A 20,228-nucleotide genomic window follows, 5' to 3' on the forward strand; every position below is an offset into this window, starting at 1 on the left:
CTGCAGTCTGTCAAGGACTTTTAGAAGTCTAACTTCCATTTCTTCTCGTGATTTTGCGAAGACAATGATGTCGTCCATATACACAAGGACCTCCAAGAAGTTCAGCCCTGACATGCAGGACTCCATCAGTCGTTGGAACGTGGCAGGAGCACCATTTATACCTTGAGGCATGCGCTGAAACTCGTAGAATCCTATGGGGCAAGTGAATGCTGTCTTTTCCTTGTCTTCTTCCCTCATGGGTATCTGATAAAACCCAGACTTGAGATCGATGACAGAAAACCAACTGGATCCACTTAGACAGTCCACAGCATCTCTGATCAAGGGGACTGTGTATTGATCCGGAACGCTTCTAGAGTTCAGAGTTCGGTAATCGACGCACATTCGCAGAGTTCCATTTTTCTTCCGGACCAACACGATGGGAGAAGCGTAGCGACTCTTTGATTCACGGATGATGTTGTGATCCAACAATTCCTGGATGTGAGCCTGAAGATCACGGAGATCTGATGGTGACACTCTCCGAGTCCGTTCTCTGAATGGCGTTTCGTCATCGAGATTGATCTCGTGCTGTGCCCGTGTAGTAGACCCAAGATCCCACTCATGTCTGGCAAAGACTTCGGATCTCTCATTCAGCTTCCTCAGGATATCTTGCTTCTGTTCAGGGGAAATGTCTGGACCCCAGACAAAGGGTAGGTCATGCACGGTAGAGGCTGGAGGATCAATGGTCTTACTCGAAGTAGCATTGGTGGTTGCACAGGTGGCATTCAGTCTGGTATCAATGCCATTCGGGTGACTGACATTATCCGGAACCATGACTTCAGCCAATGCCACATTAGCAGGAATGCATATGTCAGAATCAGTGATGTTTGTGACTTCCACTGAGACTTTACATATGGCAGTCTTGCCAATCTCTGTGACATAAGATGTCTGCAGAAGGCCATGTTGTTGTCTTCTTGGCGCATCCACCAACACTATGTTCTGACTTCGGAGTGGGTTTCTGAAGGATCCACGGAGGCGTTTAGTCTTTCCAGCAGGTATTGTTACTGAACCTTTTGACCTCACTACTCCGAGTAAGCCATCAGCTCCTAATCGTTCCTTCTTCTCGGCTTTCCTATAGACGGAAGCACACCACTGATGAATGGGCAGTTTTTGCAGGTATCTGGCACCAGCAGCTTCTCTGCACGCCATCCTGAGGTGATCGAAGAGGCCTGTGTTTGTACCGATGATGATCTGGTGATGGTTCTGTGGGTTATCAGGAACGATCAGAACCAGGGTGTCGAACTGCCGCTTGGTTCCTACGGAGTTGTGTTTCAATCCTAGTCTTATGGTTGTCCAGCCCAGGTATGGTAGTTTACCGCCACCTCCATGCCACAGGACAAGGTCGGAGAGAGGGAACATTTCCTTTTCCAAGGAATTGAAGATGGACAGGCTGATGACAGTAACTTGTGACCCACTGTCCAGAAGACATGGGAAGGCTGTCCCATCTACAAAACATATATCTGTTATGCTCTCTCCCACCAAGCCCTGGGGAACATCGCAGTCATTATTTGGAGCTGGTATTTTTAGTGGTTCTTGGGCATCGGAGCGCTCCTTGTCTGATGCCTTCTGTAGTTTCCCGACTGCCCTTGATGTAGGAATTTGATAAGGCGTTTGTTGACCTTTTCTGGATCGGCTGTTTGGTCACACTTTCGTGACATATGGCCATCTTCACCACACCGGTAGCAAAAGTTGGGACGACCTCCATTCCTTGCTTCCCAATCAGGCTGGAAAGTGTGGCTTCCAGTTGACTCATCAGCGGCTTGATGTTGGTACATGTTTGCCTGCTGAGCTGAAGCATAAGACTTGAACATGCCTTCAAGTCTGGCAATTCTGTTGACCAATGAATCGTCATCATGACTGGTGGAGGGGGACTTATCGGCCTCTTGACGAGCCAATAGAACACTTTTACTGGTCTTGGTAGCCTTAACCTTCTTCGACCTCCCAAAATATTCCTCCTCCTGCCGACGCACAAGGCTGAGTAAGTTCAGGTAGGTTGGTGGGCTTTCCATCTTATCTCTTAGATGTAGGTCCACAAGCATCATCTGGTCAAAGAGAGTACCTTTGATGAACTGCCGCAGGAGAACTCGGTTTGACTGGTCGGTGTTGACCCCATCCTTCAGTATCACTTGTCTCAAAGATGCCTGTAGTCTACAGAGATACGCCGATGGTTTTTCTCCGGAGTTCTGGTCGAGGTTTAGGAACTGGTGGTAGAGCTCTTCTCCTGAGAGGGTGGTCCCAAAAGCAACTTCTAGGGCGGTCAAGTAGTCCTTAGCTGTAGCCTTTGGGCTTTCCTGCCTCAGATCCTCTATGATATCCAGAGCTGGTGTCCGAAGTGCTTCCCTTATGCGCCTTTTCTTCTCAGCCTCAGAGACGGCAGATTCTCCTTCCTCCACCAGAGCTCTGGCTTGCGTCATCCAGAGGGTGAAGACGTCTTCATCTTTCACACGCTCCGGGTCCCCTGAGAAGACCCTCAACTTCCTATAGTTGATCCCCAGCGAGAGGCTTGACAGCGTGGTTGCCAGATCTTTATTGGGTGTTGTCTGGCTGGGAGGGTGTGGCTTAGCTGTGGATGCACTGGACTTAGGTGTAGATGCATGGCTAGGTAGATGGTTTAATTCTACAATTTGAAATTCTGCTTTCACTCCCTCCACTTCCATCTGTACTGTCTTTGGCAGAGTAGCCTCTTTGGTAGGGACTGGCATCTCAACAAGGACGAGAGTCTTCATCCAGCCGTAGGAATCCTCCTCTTCGCATCTGTTCACGTTTTCCACTGGGAAAAAGTAGCAGAGCTTCTTATATATATCCCCAGTGGATATAGTGGTTTTCCTGCCGATGAGTAGGATGCAATGTGATGAAAGAAGTTTCTGGGATTTACACCAATCCAGGCCGTAAACAACTAGCTTTGCAGAAGACGACATTTTGCTGTTGTTGTTGACGGGTTGTGATTCTCTTTAATCTGTACTGGCTCCTCAAGTTAAAACTTTGTTCAATTAAAAATGATTTGTTTTAAATGTTTAATTTAATGAAATTTTAATATAAAATGTTCAATGGGAGAAATTCTTATTATAAGCTTAATTAAACTGGATTTGATTTTAGGAATTGAACAGGTTAAAATTGATTTTAATTAGAGTGTGTGAATTACTTTTGGGCGTTTACTTTGCAAAATTATTTAGATGCTTTCAATTGTTTAAAACAACCAACAATAGTTCCCGGACGAGCCCCCAATTTGTAACCCAGGTTATAGGTAATAACCACTTAATTAATGTGTATAAATAAATAAACAAAAGTGGAAGCCATTGTTGGTATTAGTTAATATATTGGTATTTCATATATCGTATACGAATCTTAATCTACAAAAATATTGTTAGTAATTGGGCCCAAAAAAAATAATACGCGTAACCGGTTTCTTTTAGCAAAAGTTCATATAATTTCACAGGAGATCAGCTCCACATCCGTCGCTCTGGTCCTGACTTCTGTAAGACAGTGGAAGAGTGCGGCGGGGGTCTGAAAGAGCCAAATACAATAAATTTGTCTTTCAGATCACAGTTCACGTCCATGTATCCAAAATAATAACACAGCACTTAACGTTGAGGTCTATGAGTTCAATTACATAGACAGAAATGCTAGTGTTTGTCAAATAATAATTATTCCCCTGACTAAGGAATATACTGTTCATCTTCACATTATGTTTATAGGTGAACACTTGGAAATTATGTTTATTTCCAATATTTACATATCAAAGATTTAGTAGACAATTGTGACATCTGTACAATATTCATAGGATAAGTTGTGAACTCAGCTCTAAAGATACTGCTACCTTCTGGCAATTGAGCTAAATTGTCAGTTTGTCTTGGGCAGTACCATAATTTGAAAAGTTTAAGAAACTTTAAAGCACGCCATAAAATCAACAGAATTATCTGGTATGAGTTACAAAAGGAGTTCACATACTATGAAAGTTGAACATCAGTCACACATGGTTAGTATATAAAAATAGAAATCAAGATAGGAAAAATAATAATATCTTGATTCACAATAAAATAGTTTGAAAATAACAAACATGAATGCCTAAGCATAACTCATTGCACATTGAATTATGTAGCATAGCATTACTCATTAATTGAATTGTGGCACTTCAAAATATATAATCAAATGCTCAAAATCAATCAAGATAGTAAAAATTTAAACTATAGGCCTACACCTCTTTTGTATAAAAGTCCAATAATATTTAAGGTTTGTGAGCATGATCAAAATTAGTTTCGATAAAGTTTTAAGGAATGTGCCAATTTAGAAACTGGGGAGTGGCTGATACCATAACATCATCAGTCATAGCAGTGCTTGATAAATAAGGTGTATTTTAGCACCCAATCTAGGTGTATTTGAATGATTTCCTTTAGAACTTTAATCATTGAAAACTATTGAGGTGGAGAGATAAGGTGCTTTTGTACACCCAAAAGTTACTTGCACGCACCCAAACTTCTTAGCATATACACACAAGGCCATTCCATTGTTAGAGGCATAAAGCAGGAATACCTCCCTTTCAATTTGGATGGTTTTTATCAAAACATTGGCCAGATAGTTTAAAAAGACTTTTCTTAACTTAAGAAAAAGGATTTGCATATTAGGCACTGTATAACTCAGTGCATAGTCACAATTTTATGCTTTTAAAATGTGAAACTAACTTCTAGGAAGTTATCAAAATAATACAGTTAAAGGATGGTGCAAATTAACTTGTGTATACTGAATTTAGAAAAATGGATCTTTGGAATCATAAATGAGCTTGAAAGAACATACTTAGATTTCCTTATTTATAAAAGCAAAAAATATATTAAATGAGGAAACTACACTTGCTTAACACTTATTCGTAGAAATCGGAGTCAATGCAAAATAGTATATAAAATATATATGCAAAAATGTGATACTTGAGAATGTAATTACTCATTGATTATTATGGTAAACATCTAAAGTACATGTAATGGTTGCATTGTTGATCGTAAAAGTTTGATAAACAAATAGCGTTTATTGAAGAAAAAAGTTCATGACCGAATATTCATCAAGTAATAAATTATATTCCATAATTTCTTCAATGTGATTGTTGATTTGACAACTGCCTAATTAGTTCTTCTTTCTATGAAATAATGATATTTATTTGCTAATAACTTAAAACAATTTGCATGATTAACCTTAATTTAGAAAATAGTAATGTCATTGAACAAAACTCACCTGAAAGAGCCAGTATAAATTAAAGAGCAGGGTAATATGGTCCTCCTAATTGAAGATTAGAATTGGGATGAGAATATGGTCCAGCTAGTTGAAGAAAACTTAGAAAATGCAAAATCATTGGTATCCTTGGTGGTAATCAACAGAATCCATGTCCAAGTTAGAGATTTTATAGCTGGGGATGAGTTATAGTTGCTGGTATGATGGTTGGATGAGTCTGTTCATGTTGAGATGTATATCCAGACTGAAGGGTGTGGTAGAGAGGTAGATGGGATTTTGGGGTATCCCTATAGAGGGCAGTATGTTCTTGTAGGCCTACCTCCCTGAGGTATGGGTTACAGGTATATACTGTTATATTAGCAAATGCATTGCACACCCTGTATTATTTTTTTGTAGTGTAAAATTAATTAACAGTGCACAGTTCGATTTAGAGGGGTTTTACATGCACAAATGCATGTAACTTTGGCTCTGTGCATGTAGAATTTTGCCTGTGCATGCAAAATTTTGTGTTATTTGGCCCATTTTGAGGAAAAAATCGGAGTTGTGCATGTACATTTTATTTTCTAAATCGAACCCTGTAACAGTGTAATAAGCACATTCTCAAAATGTGTATTATTTTGTGCCAAATAAAAGGCAATGATATATATCCATTACAATTTACATACCTGTATGTGCTGTTTCAAGCATAACCCAGCAAACACAAAAATGTAACTTGTGTTATCTTGCTTTGGTTTTATCACAGATCCTTTCCAGGATCTGTGGTTTTATTCAATATAAATATTTAAATGTTAGGTTATATGAAGGTCAAAAAACAGTTTTTTATTAACATTTTATATGAAAAAACACTACAACAACATTTTTAAATACAAAATGTCAGATCTCATTTACACTTCTCGATCCCAAAAATTGTTAAAGTAATTTCAAACTTCTAGGCTACAGTAAATTTGGTACACTCACTGAAGCACTTTCAGTTTCACAGCTCAACGATCCAGTGAATGTACCAAATTCAGTAGCGTTTAAAATTACTTTTAGATTTAGTTATTTACCATTATATACATATTTTTTATTATTATGTTCAGAATTATTATTATCCCCAATAATATAAACGCGTAAAAAGGGTAGTTTTTCGAGGGTAGGCACGATACGCGCGTATTGTGTTTAGGGTGTCAAAAACGTGAAAAATTGGAAAAAAAGGTACCAAATTGCAATTGCTAATACGCGGAAATGAAATTTAGGGTATGAAATTTGATGCAAGGAATAAAATCCTTGTTTAGGGTGCTTATCAAAAGTTGATTATCGCGGATAGTGTGCAGGCCACAATAGGAGTGACACCCGCGGGAGTGGTTGCTGAGCTTAGTGACCATTAAAGAAAAAAATGAACCAAATGAAAAATTGTACACTGGTGCAAAAGGACAGCTAGAAGATGAAAGAATGTAACTCCCAACAAATCAAGTGATTTAGGGTTTGAAGTAAAATTCTTAGTTTGTCAATGCACATTTTTTATAGACTAGCATGTCGTACATCCCGATAAAAACAAAATATAGGCCCTACATGTTGTGGCATCTATTCCTCAATATTACCTTCTAACACAGTTTTTATATTGCCTCCCCTTCATCATACAGTGTTCATCAATCATCATACCCTTGAAACAATTCCCCTTTGTTGATATATTGACTGACTCCCATATGGACTGATGTGTCCTCAGCTGAATTTGGCTTGAGGACACACTTTGTCTGCGAGGTCATTATCATTCATGCCAGCAAGTGCAGCAAGCAGGAAGCATGGAAAGTGTTAAACATTTTAATCTTGTTAATTAAAATACCTTTTGTGTGCTAATATGTAGAATGGCCTATGGGACAGTGTGGGAAGGATTGGTTGGCATGTACCCCTATGGTTGGTATGACTACAGTCTAACCAAAAGAAGAAGACCTCTGTATGGAGAGGGAGTTCCAGCATTTGGCTGTGTTCAGAACTTGCGTCTTTTATTAGTTACGATCCTATCAAAGTCCAAAAACATGGGCATTTTCGCTTTTAGTGAAATGCACTGTTAGCTATTTCAAATGAGACAATATTTTCATTTGGCAAGGAATGCTAATGTGCTTTATGTCAGCTGCAAAATAAAAATACAGTCAAATTTGAAATGTTGTTACTGTTCAATGTTCTCTATTTGCCAAATAGTTAACAGAGAAAAGGCATGTATGCAAGGTTTTTCCTTCCCAGGGATATGGATCTGACCCATGCCTATAATTCTGGATTTTCCCAAAATATGTGCCATATCAGTGAAACATTTTCATAACACAGAATTGTTTTTATAGCATTATTAAATTAATACACCTAACACTCACAGCCTTGTGTCATAATCAAGCAAAATAAGTTGTTTAGCTCAAATTTAGTAATTATGCATGAAGATTTTTATTGTTTTTAGAAACAGAATATTTCTCCTTTAAATATAAACTTTTAATTCCAATTTATATGGAATTTTAAGCAAAATACCAAAAATGTTTGATGAAAATTTAATTGAAATTATTAGGTTTTGTGCATTTTACAAGTCATTTCATTTGCTTGATTGGAGTACAAATCATGATTGCACTACAGAGGTTGATTTTTATGCAGTGTCCAAATGTGCAAGTAAGATGTTTATTTGTCTGGGTGTGGGTGGGTGGGTTGGGGTAAATGGTGGTGGTGGGGTGGGTGTGTGTCTGTCTGTCACTTTGTGTAGTGTGTGTAACTATGGGCAAGTGCATCTAGGATATAATAATAAGACACAAGGCTTTGATTTGAACTCTTGTTAGTATTGATTCCAAATGAATGGTTACAGTTTGAACCATGTAATCACAAGGTAATTGAGACTCCCAGCTGAGTATGGAATTTCCACCCAGATATTTTAATCGCAGACCCTAGAAGGTCTGTGTTTTAATGAGAGAGGGCTGCAATAATCGAGAACGGGTGTACCGCCTATCCATATCTCGCTTTATTATAGGAGCCAGTAGAATACATGTCTGACTGCTTCTTCCTGAAAAGCATACGATATCAGAGAATAGTATGGAGACAGATCACTAAACCTAAGGGATGAGATAGGATTAGTGCTAGGATTTCCTGATTTCATGGAATTGAAATAACAATGTATGCCAGGAAGCACACCAAAAGTTTTCAGAAATTCATTGTGCTCTTGAAGTGTCACTTGTATACATTTTGTATTTTGTGATGGGATGGAACTGATGGGTCTAGAATCTTCAGCTTCTCCCTTTTTTCAGTCTTTTTGTTGACAAGAAATTCAAATTTTTAGAGCTCAGTGCTGACCATGATTATAGTATGAGTAAGCTTTCATGGTTGCTTATATCCCTGATTTAACAAGTCATAAAAGGCAAGTAATTGGTTCTGATCATTATATGATTTGTTTAAGAAAGATAATAAATTTAATTCATGTTTACACTAAGCATCAATTACTGTTGACACCGACCCTGCCTTTGTTTAAATATTGAGTGATCAATTAAAGAAACATTTACAATGAAACGCATCCTACCTCACAAATTTAATGCATTGCTCATTTATAACTTAGGGTATTATTATTAAGTCCCTTACATTTGGTTTTATTTTATAGTTACAAATAAACCATGCATATAAATGCTTTTAAAAAATGGGTTGATTTGTACTTGGATCTACACTATGATATTATTATTGCAGGTATGTTCCCAAGCCACAGTGTTTGCTGAATATCAAATTCAAACTTGTTTACTCAACCGTCAGACCCAAATACCTCTAGGTGCCATGGTAACGACACCTTTTGTGACTTGCAACGAGAAATGCGTAGGCTCCAAACCAGCGATAATTTGCTCATTATTAGGATATTAGCCTTTGAACTGTAGACTTTGATGAAAGTTGACATGATCCATATTTTGGTAATTGGACCAAATATTACTGTTCCTTATGAGTAGGCTTGAAATATTCTAACTTGCATTCGTATAGTACAACAAGTTAACTGTATGAGCTCATTTAGTACAGTTGTTGCCAATCTGTAAATCTTGCAGGATAAAATCATGCTTGATCTCTTCAAAATATTGAATTTGTATGCAAAATACATTTTTTCTTCAAATTTTAGGATTCTGGTAATATAGGAAGGCATTGAGTAGTGCATTGTACATTGGGTTGTATCTGGCTTTAGTGTTTAGTGTCAACATAGAAATGTTTACCCAAATGCTTAGTTTTCAGTTTTGTTTAAACAAATGCTTTAATATGTCTGGATATCATGGGATATCAAAATATTCTAACCATACAAGTTGAATGTGAGGTGTTTTTCTTCTTAAATACCCCATTTAGTACTAACCTTCTCTTTTGAATAATGCAAAGTAAATTTTATTTTAATTTTTTAATAGGCTAACTAAACAATATTAGTTTTGAAAGTGAGTTTCATTATTTGTATTGGAAATCCCTATAATCAAATGGTCTATGCTATTTAACAGTATCGATCACCTTTTGACTAAGTTTTGTCAGCATTAATTCCAGGAGTAACCTATGTAATCCTATGGAACAAACCCTGATACAGATCATTTCATGATTGTTCAAAGTTACTGTATTTGGTTTAAAAGCACGCAGTATGGAAGTTCAAGTAGGATGATTGAACTAGGCATCTCAACAAGGAAAGTTGTGTGTGTGACCCAACAAAATGAATGTGTTTGATATCAAAGATACAAGTATCTTTGGTGATATTTAACAGATGTCCCTATAAAAGGGGGGGGTGGGGTCACTCCCATTGTGGCCTGTACACCATCCGCGATAATCAACTTTTGAAAAGCACCCTAAACAAGGATTTAACCCTTGGTTAAAACGATACCCTAAAGAGGTGTTTTCACACCCTAAACAGGGATTTTATTATTTGCATCATACCCTAAATTTCATTTCACAGATTAGCAATTGCAAAATATTTTTGCTACCCTTTTTCCAATATTTCATGTTTTTGACACCCTAAACGCGTTATGCGCGTATCGTGGCTCCCCACGAAAAACTACCCTTTTTACGCGTTTTCATTATCGCGGATGGTGTACAGGCCACAATGGGAGTGACCCCCCCCCCATGAAAAGACCTGTAACAACCTCTTATGCTCTGAATAGCAGAAACAAACTGATGCCACTCAGGGATGACATGTACTTGAATTTTGATCTCTGATCTTGATCTTTCATGACTGCAATCTTTATAAATCTTCATATGAAACCACTGCTTACCAATGCTCAAATATGCATGAAGAGAATGCTTCTCTGTGATCTCTGGTGATATTGGTATGGAATCGTATTTCCTTGTATGAAACTACTATATCAACAGGAAACAGCCAAGCTGTCATGCCCACATTGAAAAATGACTTCCTGATCTTCAAAAACTGTTCACAACTTTCACTTCCACTCTCAATGTTGTCTTTGTTTTCACTTCCACTCTCAATGTTGTCTTTGGTTTATATGATAGGATAGATACTTTTATACCAGAAATATGCAGTGTGTATACATATTTTAAGTACTACCCCAGTAGCCCTACATCTCTTTGGTTATGAGCAGTGATTCTGATTTGAGGAGTGATATACAGTAGGTATTGTGGTTATTTACATTTTGAGCCTGAATTTTCTCAAGGAGGGGTACACAAGTATATTTACAAAAAACAGCAATTTGATTTACAAAATGGGTAAAAACAAACCTGCTTTCAAAGTTTCAAGCTTCCCCCTTGTGCAAGTTATTTGCAAATAATGACAAGGGGTCTACACTTTGTTCCTCATTTGTGTGGAACAAATTTCTGCATAAAAGCATAAAAATTATCACTAGAAATGGATTAGAGTTATTTCAGGTAAATTTCCAAAGTCTACATTTGGAATCAGAAATCGGCTTGCATGTTTTCAATTCTCTTATTACAGACCAACAGGTGGTGGTCGTCAAGTTGTGTGAAGGGTATTTGTGTCTTTGACCTGTTTGAGGCAACTTAATACTCTTCAGAAAATATGCACAGTCTGTCCACATAGAAGTACAAACCAAATCTGTGGCATCGGGGGTTGATACTTTGCATCACACGTGAACGCCAGGCGACGCGTAACGAGCGTGGTGCGCTCGGCAAGTACAAATTGCGCAGCAGTTGGCACGCCAAAGAAGCATTGCACTGAATTTATTATTCTCATACCTCCAGTTTCCGAGGTCTATTTACTTTGTACTTCTATGTGGACAGATGTCTTCTTTCAGAAATAAATGTTTGTATTAACTACCACATCAAGTGGTGTTTAGAAATCTCAGTAATGTTCAAAGACTTGGATAAAACATATTCCTTAACATATACCTGTCTAAATTTTTCCTTCTTTATTTTGTTTCATTGCAGACCCAAGTTACGGTTCAACTCGCCAATCCAAACAGACAAGTGGTTAAGTGAAAGGTAAGCATACAGGTGTTCTCTCAAGCAGGATCTATCATCTATCCAACCTACAACATACTGGCAGTCATCTGTATTTCATGGGCTTGAGGTCCAGGCATTATGGCCATTGTGAAACAGGAACAGGTTTTGCTTTTGAATTTTATGAAAATGATGCATCATTGAAAAAATAATTCAAAAGAAGTTCCTAAGCTAACTGGCTATAACAAAATATTATTTTTAAACCAAACATCAGGATTGTGTACAATGTACATTGCAATGAGAAAACTAGGATCTAGGTTTGAGCTATTTTCACATTCTGATTACAAGCCGACGACGGATGTCGGCTTGTTCTGTCTCTTCTCAATTCTTCTTTCTTATTCTTTCTTTCTTCTTCTGGCAACCTCGTGACATTTTGCGTGAATTGCCACGTTTCGCCCTAGCTCTCTTATGCTTCGACAGATTTCAACCATACTTGAGCCAAATGACCACTGGACTAGGCCAAACCTTCCATTTGACTTTGACCTTGCTGTGACCTTATAATGGTCCTTGCTTGACCTTATAATGGTCAAAAGTGTGATTTCACAAAAAATGCTACTCCTTCCACAAATTTCATGCAATGATCATGTGACTCATGCATATGAATCAACATGTGGCAGTGCTTAAAACTTCCTAAAAGAATTGAGGTCAAAGGTCATTAAGGGGGTCATTTCCGGTCTGAAAGCTAAAAATATTCAAAAAATCACTGTCTTTACAAAATATATAGCAGAGAGTAGCCATTAGCACACATGCATTGCTACTAGCCAGGGTCTTTAGGATGCCTACAGGTTTGGGGTCAAAGGTCATTAAGGGGTTACTTCCGGTCAAAAACCAAAAATGTTCAAAAAAATTTTATCTCAAAATGTAAACAGACCAGAATAATATAACCAACATACATGAATTGGTGTTCCCTGATGTATGCATGGTATTTTTATTTTGGGGGTCAAAGGTCATTAAGGGGTCACTTCCTGTTTTTAGCTGAATAACTTCAAGAATTTTTATCTCAAGAACTGAACATGTTAGAATTTTTTAATTAAAATTGGAACAATGCATTTTGTCGGTGTACATAAGGTTTTTTTACATTGAGGTCAAAGGTCATTAAAGGGGTCAAAAGGTCAATCAAACATTTTCAAAAAATCAAAATCGATGTATAAGTTCCGATTAAGCTGAAATTCACCAGGAATATTTCTTATGACATCCTAAGCACAGTGTAAGAGCAGTTGACCCCATCCGTAACCCAGGGGTCAAGTTATAGGGGTCAAATTGCGGCTTGTATTCAGCGTCTGTTGACTCTAGTTCCCTATCTCCCTTCTTTCACTTCAGACATACTTACACATTAACATCTTTCCCTATTTTATATCAGTTTCTGTAAGTTATCAGTCAAAGTAATATTTTTTTAAAGAAAGCAAAAACACAGGAAGGAAACCAACCCAAACTTCCAGGATGTTCCCCTTGTGCACATGGATGGACTGTGATATGACAGGAAAAGCAGGGCAGATTGAAAATGATTTGTTTATAATTGTATGTTATCTACTACATGTATGTTTTAAGAATGTACATCAAGGTTTATAGCTTAATACACATTTTGATGGAGTGGGCTGGCTAAAATTCATCACTACAATTCAAACGTTGGTCACAAAATAAGTGGTAAATTGAAGGAACATAAAAGTAGCCTACCACTGAACAGATGTAGGGACCTTTTCACACATGAAGAATTTGAAGCAGGCACAATTAATTATGTATTCATCCATGTACATGATGGTACTTTTAATCAAGATGCAAGTGACTCATTTTGTGCTTTCTTCAGCTGCACATTTTCAACAAATTAGCCACAACCTGCTAATACCACCATGATTAACATTGTGTTGAAGTGCATTGTCATTCTATACCAGGTAGTAAGCAACCCAGACATTGAATAAGAATTGAATACCTGGGATGAGTTGGGACAGTCCAAAATGCTGTGTCACTTTCCCTGTAGTTTGTAATGTAAGACAGAAGCAGTTATTTTGGGGGACAATTTTTAAATATCATGGGGGAGAGATGAAAAATGATCAACCAAGGAATCGGAATGTTGAATAAATTAAAGATTATCAATCTGGTAATCACAAGTCAGAATATATATTATTCAAAGATTTGCATCTAAACCTCTGCATTTATTGATCAGTGGTACAGTAATGTATTCCTGATAACAATATCTGCATAATAATAGCTTATGGCAAGATTTGTTTTTTCAATCTACGTTATGTATTTTGAACCAATCCTATTCTTTTGCATGTACCCAGTGTAAATGTTTGTAATCAGTTTGCAGAAAGTCAAAAATGACAAAAAACAAACAGATGTTCATTTTAATGCAAAATCTGTGTTCTTAATCAAGTTGTATCTTCTCATCATTTCATTTTCAGGGAAAAGACGGACTACACTTATGCAAAAAGGTAAGATACCAGCTGTTCTAGTGCGTGAGTTGAATGGATATATAGTCAGAGGCAATTGAATTTGTGTAGCATGGAAACAACCCCATAGATAATAAATCCAAATTTTGATATCAATGCTGTCTTTATACAGGAAGATAATGTGATGTTAACAAAAAAATCCATAAAGACAATTGGTTGTATCCTATCATGGATTCAACCATATAATATTAACATCACATACAAAACATACTATAATTGTATGCAACTTCAGTTGTCAAAATGAAAGTTTTCAAGAAAATCATTGATTCTTATAATTGAATCAACTTTCACAAAATAATTTCTTTTATTGCAGGATATTATGTTCATTTTCTGTTAGTTTTAGAAATTCATACGTATTACAACTAATCTCTGTTAGATATTTGCGATCTGAAAGTGTACTTGATGTATGGGGACATAAGGGAACATACCAGAAGTTAGATGATGTCCTATAAATGAAAATCCTTCCATTAGGGGGATGGGGTCAAAAAGTCTGATTACGTTTGTAAAAAAATAGTTAAAACATATTTCAACATACCACACTTACGTTTCAGTGAGAGTGGGAGGGGGTCAGCCTGTTAATGAAAGCACTTTCATTTGTCTAAGTGTCCCTTCCATGGTCATAATATAAAGATGGCAGAGTGCACACTCCCCTGTTCAAATGAATTGATTTTTGTGCTCAATTTCCTTTCCAGTGCCAGTTATTCATCAGTAGTAGCCAGACTCAAAAGTCTAGAAGAGCTCGCCATCTCTTACATCACACCTATCCTCTCAAGAAGGGGACGTGAGCCTGTCATGCGACCAGATGACGTACCTGTTGCACCTACTAGAACACCAAGAAGACAACGCAGCAACCTGGCTACTCCGGGATCCACACGACGTAGTGCCCGCATTGCGGCACGGGGCAGACGGGGGTTGACATACTCAGAGAGAGATGAAGATGAAACATACACAACACATGTGACGAAAACCATGAGCAGTACCACAGAATACAGTTTGTTAGGTACAAGTAGAGATGTGCATGCTGATGACTCCCCAAGAAGTAGTTTGAGCAATGGCACAGACACGTCCAGATCTTGGCAGTCAAGGAATCAGTCTGATTCTGTGACTGAACAAAGAACTCTTACAAACAGACTGCATGTAAACAATAGAAATCGATATATTAATCATTTGTATGGTGAGTGCATGATCAATGTGTGTGCGTGTTTACATGTATGTTTAAATGTGTGATTGTTTGTATGTGCATGTGTGTTTGTTTGTTTGTTTGTTTGTTTCTCTGTTTGTTTATGTGCATGTTGGTAAATTAATTTTTTAGTAAAGTGACGTGTTCAAAACTTTTGTTTAGTAAATTGCGTTATGATAATTTTGCATTGTACTAGGTTTTATTTTGACATAATTTGTTGTTGTAAACAAAGTTCCATGCATGAATAGCATACATGTGCAACATGTGTTTATTTGCCTGGTTGATGTGTTCCATAATTTATATGCAAAATTAAAAGAATCAAAGGACATATACATGTATACTTTCAATGATCAGGGAAAGGTTCAAATTGTGATTAATTTAATCTGGTCAACCAGAAAACTCACTTTTTGGTTAGATGGAATCACAGACACTGTGACCAAAACCTTGGGTGGGAGGATGACCTAGGGGTTGTCTGAGGTCGTAACATCATAGGTTCCATCTATTCAAACAGTGAGCAATTACATTGTCATTTAAATGAAAATTATCAAAAACCTTAAAAACAGATATTCCTTCATAAAAAATAGCATGATTGTACACAAAAGATATTTCACTGAGATATTTTGACCCTAAGATTTTGCAACTTTTTGACATTTTGTTTGTTTGCTTTGTAGGCTTAGATGAAGATGATTATGGAGAGTATTCAGGTGAGTCAATAATAACTACAAGTATTAGTTTGAACATGATAAAGATGAAAAATATTTAAATATATATTTTAGCACAAACTAGGCGAGATCCGGAAATTGCCCGGTTTCATTTCTCTGTGTGATAAGGTAATACAGGCTGATTATGTGCACTACTTTGCATGAACCAATTTGAATATCAGTATTTTTAAGGGAAATAGTTTTCGTGCTAGTCAATTTTAATCAAATTTGAAAGTAAAAGGATGCACATACATGTTACTTGATGCATTTGATGTAGGTATAAAAAGCAGAATAAGCACTGCTTTTATGTGTACGCTTAAATGTGTTTCAGATCATAATTGTGTGATGCGATCAAGCTAAATGAGTTGTTTCTCAAGCAAAATCAAAAGTTTTAAATTTCATTGTATGTGCCATTTTCAGAGCTCTATTTGCATGACGACTCCATCACGATTAGACTTGAGATTCTAAAGTTATGGTCAATTAAGTATTGCTCAAAACAATAAAATAAGCCATTGGCTTTATTTCAATATCAATATTAGTGTCAAACAACTCATTTCGCTTGATCACATCACATTATGGTCATGAGGTGCCTTGCAATTCATTCAATCCAATTTTAGTTTAGTTTATTCTTTCTTTATTGAGGGTAACAACTTCAGTGACCAGCACTGCTTTCCAAGCAGGCCCTCAGTCAATACAAAACATAATATAATAATAGTACACAAAAGTGATACAATATAAGATATACAAAAAATGCAATCACAATTATGAATTCATAGACTATACACATTTTAACATGAAATGAGAACATTTGTTTTGAATTGTCTCAAAGACATATTTTCCATATCAGTTCGAATCACTGGTGATAAACTGTTCCAAATATGAGCAGCTCTGACGTGAAATGTACGTAATCCAGAATTAGTGTTGTATTTTGGAACAATCAATGTATTAGATGAATGATTTCTGGTTACATGAGAATGAGTATTATGAACAAATTCAAACTGAGATGATAAATATGAAGGACTAAGATTTCTTAAACATTTAAATGTAAGAATAAGCATATGATTTTTCCATCTGTCACTTAGTTTGATCCACCCTAGTGAGTTTAATGCTTGAGCTGAGTTCAGATAATTGCAGCTAGCTATACTGTTTATGTATGAGTTCTCTCAATTACAATCATTATTTGATAGCAAGTAGCATCAAGGAGAGCTGTATATTTTGTAGAACTAGTCATTTATAGTTTAATAGGCTAAATGAACCTGCAAACCCCAATTTACAATCTCAAGTCCAGTCAATCTTGCCCATTCTCTAATTTTTGAAGCAACAATAGAACATAGTAACTTCCATATGTAACCAAGTTAACCCACATTTTTACATCTATTTTCCTTTTTTGTATACAGATGATGAGTCTAGTCTTGCTACAGCACGAGATACGGCCAGTCTTACCACCACCACATCCTCCTGGGAGACCCATTATTGTGATGATGAGTCCTCATCCACATTATCATCCACCATCTCAACTCTGTCCAAGTCAGCTATTATGTATCCATTGACTGTCTTATACTACCTGACAACAACGCTTCTTACAGTTGTTTCCTATGTTATGTTTGCACCAGTAGCAGTGGTATTAAGAGCTGGACAGAAATCATCTGGTGTTAGCTCTGTATTTCATTCCATTTGTAAGTATTTCATTTAACATTTGAGGTTTCAAACCACCGAGTTGTTGAAAGCTCTCATTGGGACTGAAGGTGATTTGAATTAATATCCCAAGACAGTATGCTGCTCTCATTTGTGACATCTGTAAGCATACTGCAAGAACCATTCTCAGTTTAAACCAACAAAAGCAAAAATGAAACATTTTTATGCTGTTTTTATTCAATAGTTAATGATGTCATGACTAGAGTAGGACACCATCGTCTTTGAAATAAAATTGAATATTCTTAGGTATTCTGAGAACGTTATTCACAAACATCTTTTCTAAAACTTGATGTTCAGTTTTAAAATTGGATTTGAATTGCCACAACCTTTATATATAACACTAATTCTTACCATCAGCATGTGGCTACTGAGTAGATTTTTGAATGAAAACAACTGTTAAATAATAACTGGTACATAAGTAAACAAAACATGTGTGAACTATTTGCAAAAGGTATGACATGTGGACAAATGAAATATTTATCTTCAGCCATCAATCCTTCAGTCTACTTGACTTTTGACCCCCTTTCAAATGATTTGAAAGCAGTTATACTGCTAAAAGTTCAAATAAGAGTGATTAATTTTATCATTCATTAATATATTTGTAAACATTGAAGCTTGGTATTAACATGATTGGCATTAACTGAGAGCTTGTAGGATTGATAGACACCAGCTACAATCCAGGAAAAAAAATAGTTGGCACACTTGCACTAAACAATTGAAATGTGTGCCCTATCAAAATTGAGAGGCGAGTGAAACATACATGCAATATTATGTGAAGTACAGACTCTCCCCTATATCTCATCCTTCCCCACTCCCCATCTTTAAATGTTGGAGGGTCTCACGGCCTGTTGACATCATGGCTTGGTCCAACATTGAATTGGGGAGCGGGGGCAGAGATAAACCAAAGGACAGGCAAAGTGTGCCAACCTTTTTTACTTGGATTGTAGATACCTATGACTGGTAAGAATTATTAAGAAGGAGACTATTAGTAGAACTAATTAACTGTTCACAATATGTAGACATTTGGACCTGGTTCATAGCTTAACTGACATCCTCAGACTAAACAGAGTGGTCTTGTGCTTTTCAAAGAAGTTAGTACCTGCTTACTCAGCTTGGACAATCCAAGGAAATTGAGTCAGTTCTGTATAAGCCAAATGTTAAGGCAATATATCTTTATGTATTCTGGAATTGCAAATAATTCATCCTGTGTAGTGGAAACATGGTCCACTTATTGTGACACATGTTAATATTTACTTATGCAGGGGAGGAACAACATATTTATTGAGTTTTAATTGTCAAAGCAGAAACAATCTACCTTTTGTACTTCAATGCTGCAAGCTTCCTAGCTAGCTCAGTTGTGAAAGCACTGCTCAGGAATATTAAAGATCCTAGGTTCACTGTCCAGGAGCTTCTGATTTTTGTTTCCTTGACCACCTTGAGGGCTCGAATAATTTTTGATAAAACAAAATGTTAGCATTACCTTCATTTTTGCATTCACTAAAATATGATAAGTTAAACCCTATCCCTGATAAGTCTTAATCCTAATTGTAACCTTTAATCAATGACATTAGACAACTGGTGTTGAAGATGTACATGAAGGCTGAACTAAGTGTCGGGCTTCATTTTAAATGCTTGCTGCTCCACAATTTTGTTCCAAAAATTTCCAAGGGTTCATATGTTATGATGACAGATGCTCAGACCTTCCTTGTTCATTATTGTTTTGGAAATGACTACATAATGACTTGATGCAGGAAAGTGACCTCTACCTTCTACGTATTCTAAGAGTAACTTGTATAATCCTCTCTTTTTATTTCTGCAGATTCCATGTTCTCAAGATGTATCCATTATATGGGTATGGTTCTGTACAATTTTCTTACCTCCATACTTCTGTGGGATGTATGGGCTCTCACAAGAATCAGGTAAGAATTCTCTGTGTGTTTCTTTGAAGAACTTATTTCAAACTTCAGTTTATTCTTTCAAATGATATTTCCCAAGTATTTTTATAGATTTTTACATAAATTTACCTTACTCATTTGAATGCATGTCATTTGTAGATAATCTGAGAATATGAAAAGAGACTTGCATGTTTGAATGCATTGGGAGGAAAGTACAATGTACACAGATGCTACTTTTCAGGAAATTTCCTGATTTCAGGAAATTTTGAAGAAAATTGATAAATTTTAGGAATTTTTTGCTCTACCATTCCTGTGCAGAAAGACAGGGAAAAGTGCATTTTCAGGATATGGTATATGGTATGTGGTGTTGTAAAATCCAAACAAGAAACTTGACCATGAATACCCCCAGCGTACAAACCAACTTCTTAATCCTCTGGGAAATGTCTACACATAACGTATCACTTCTTTATCTGTTTGGTATTGCATGATACTGATATGCTATGTATCTGTTGGTTTTAATTTCCAAATCGGTTAATATTTGCATTTACAGGGAATTATTCCTGGGCTTTCTTGGCATTGGATATGCTGCTAGTTCATCGGCATTTGCATCGGCCAGTACAACAACAGTCATATCGAGTCA

The 20,228-nt window shown here is 36.7% G+C and overlaps 1 protein-coding gene across 1 annotated transcript in view; it reads left to right on the forward strand.

Moving 5' to 3' along the window:
• The window catches only part of LOC140151530 (uncharacterized), a 44,253-nt gene that overhangs the window by 13,860 nt on the left and 10,165 nt on the right, over positions 1 to 20,228 (forward strand). Inside the window, 7 exon segments of the mRNA XM_072173906.1 lie at positions 11,599 to 11,652; positions 14,070 to 14,099; positions 14,810 to 15,291; positions 15,969 to 16,001; positions 17,396 to 17,674; positions 19,513 to 19,612; positions 20,139 to 20,226. Coding sequence (XP_072030007.1) covers positions 11,599 to 11,652; positions 14,070 to 14,099; positions 14,810 to 15,291; positions 15,969 to 16,001; positions 17,396 to 17,674; positions 19,513 to 19,612; positions 20,139 to 20,226 — 1,066 coding nt within the window.

Source organism: Amphiura filiformis, chromosome 1 (assembly GCF_039555335.1).
Source record: "Amphiura filiformis chromosome 1, Afil_fr2py, whole genome shotgun sequence".
NCBI classification, from domain to species: Eukaryota; Metazoa; Echinodermata; class Ophiuroidea; order Amphilepidida; family Amphiuridae; genus Amphiura; species Amphiura filiformis.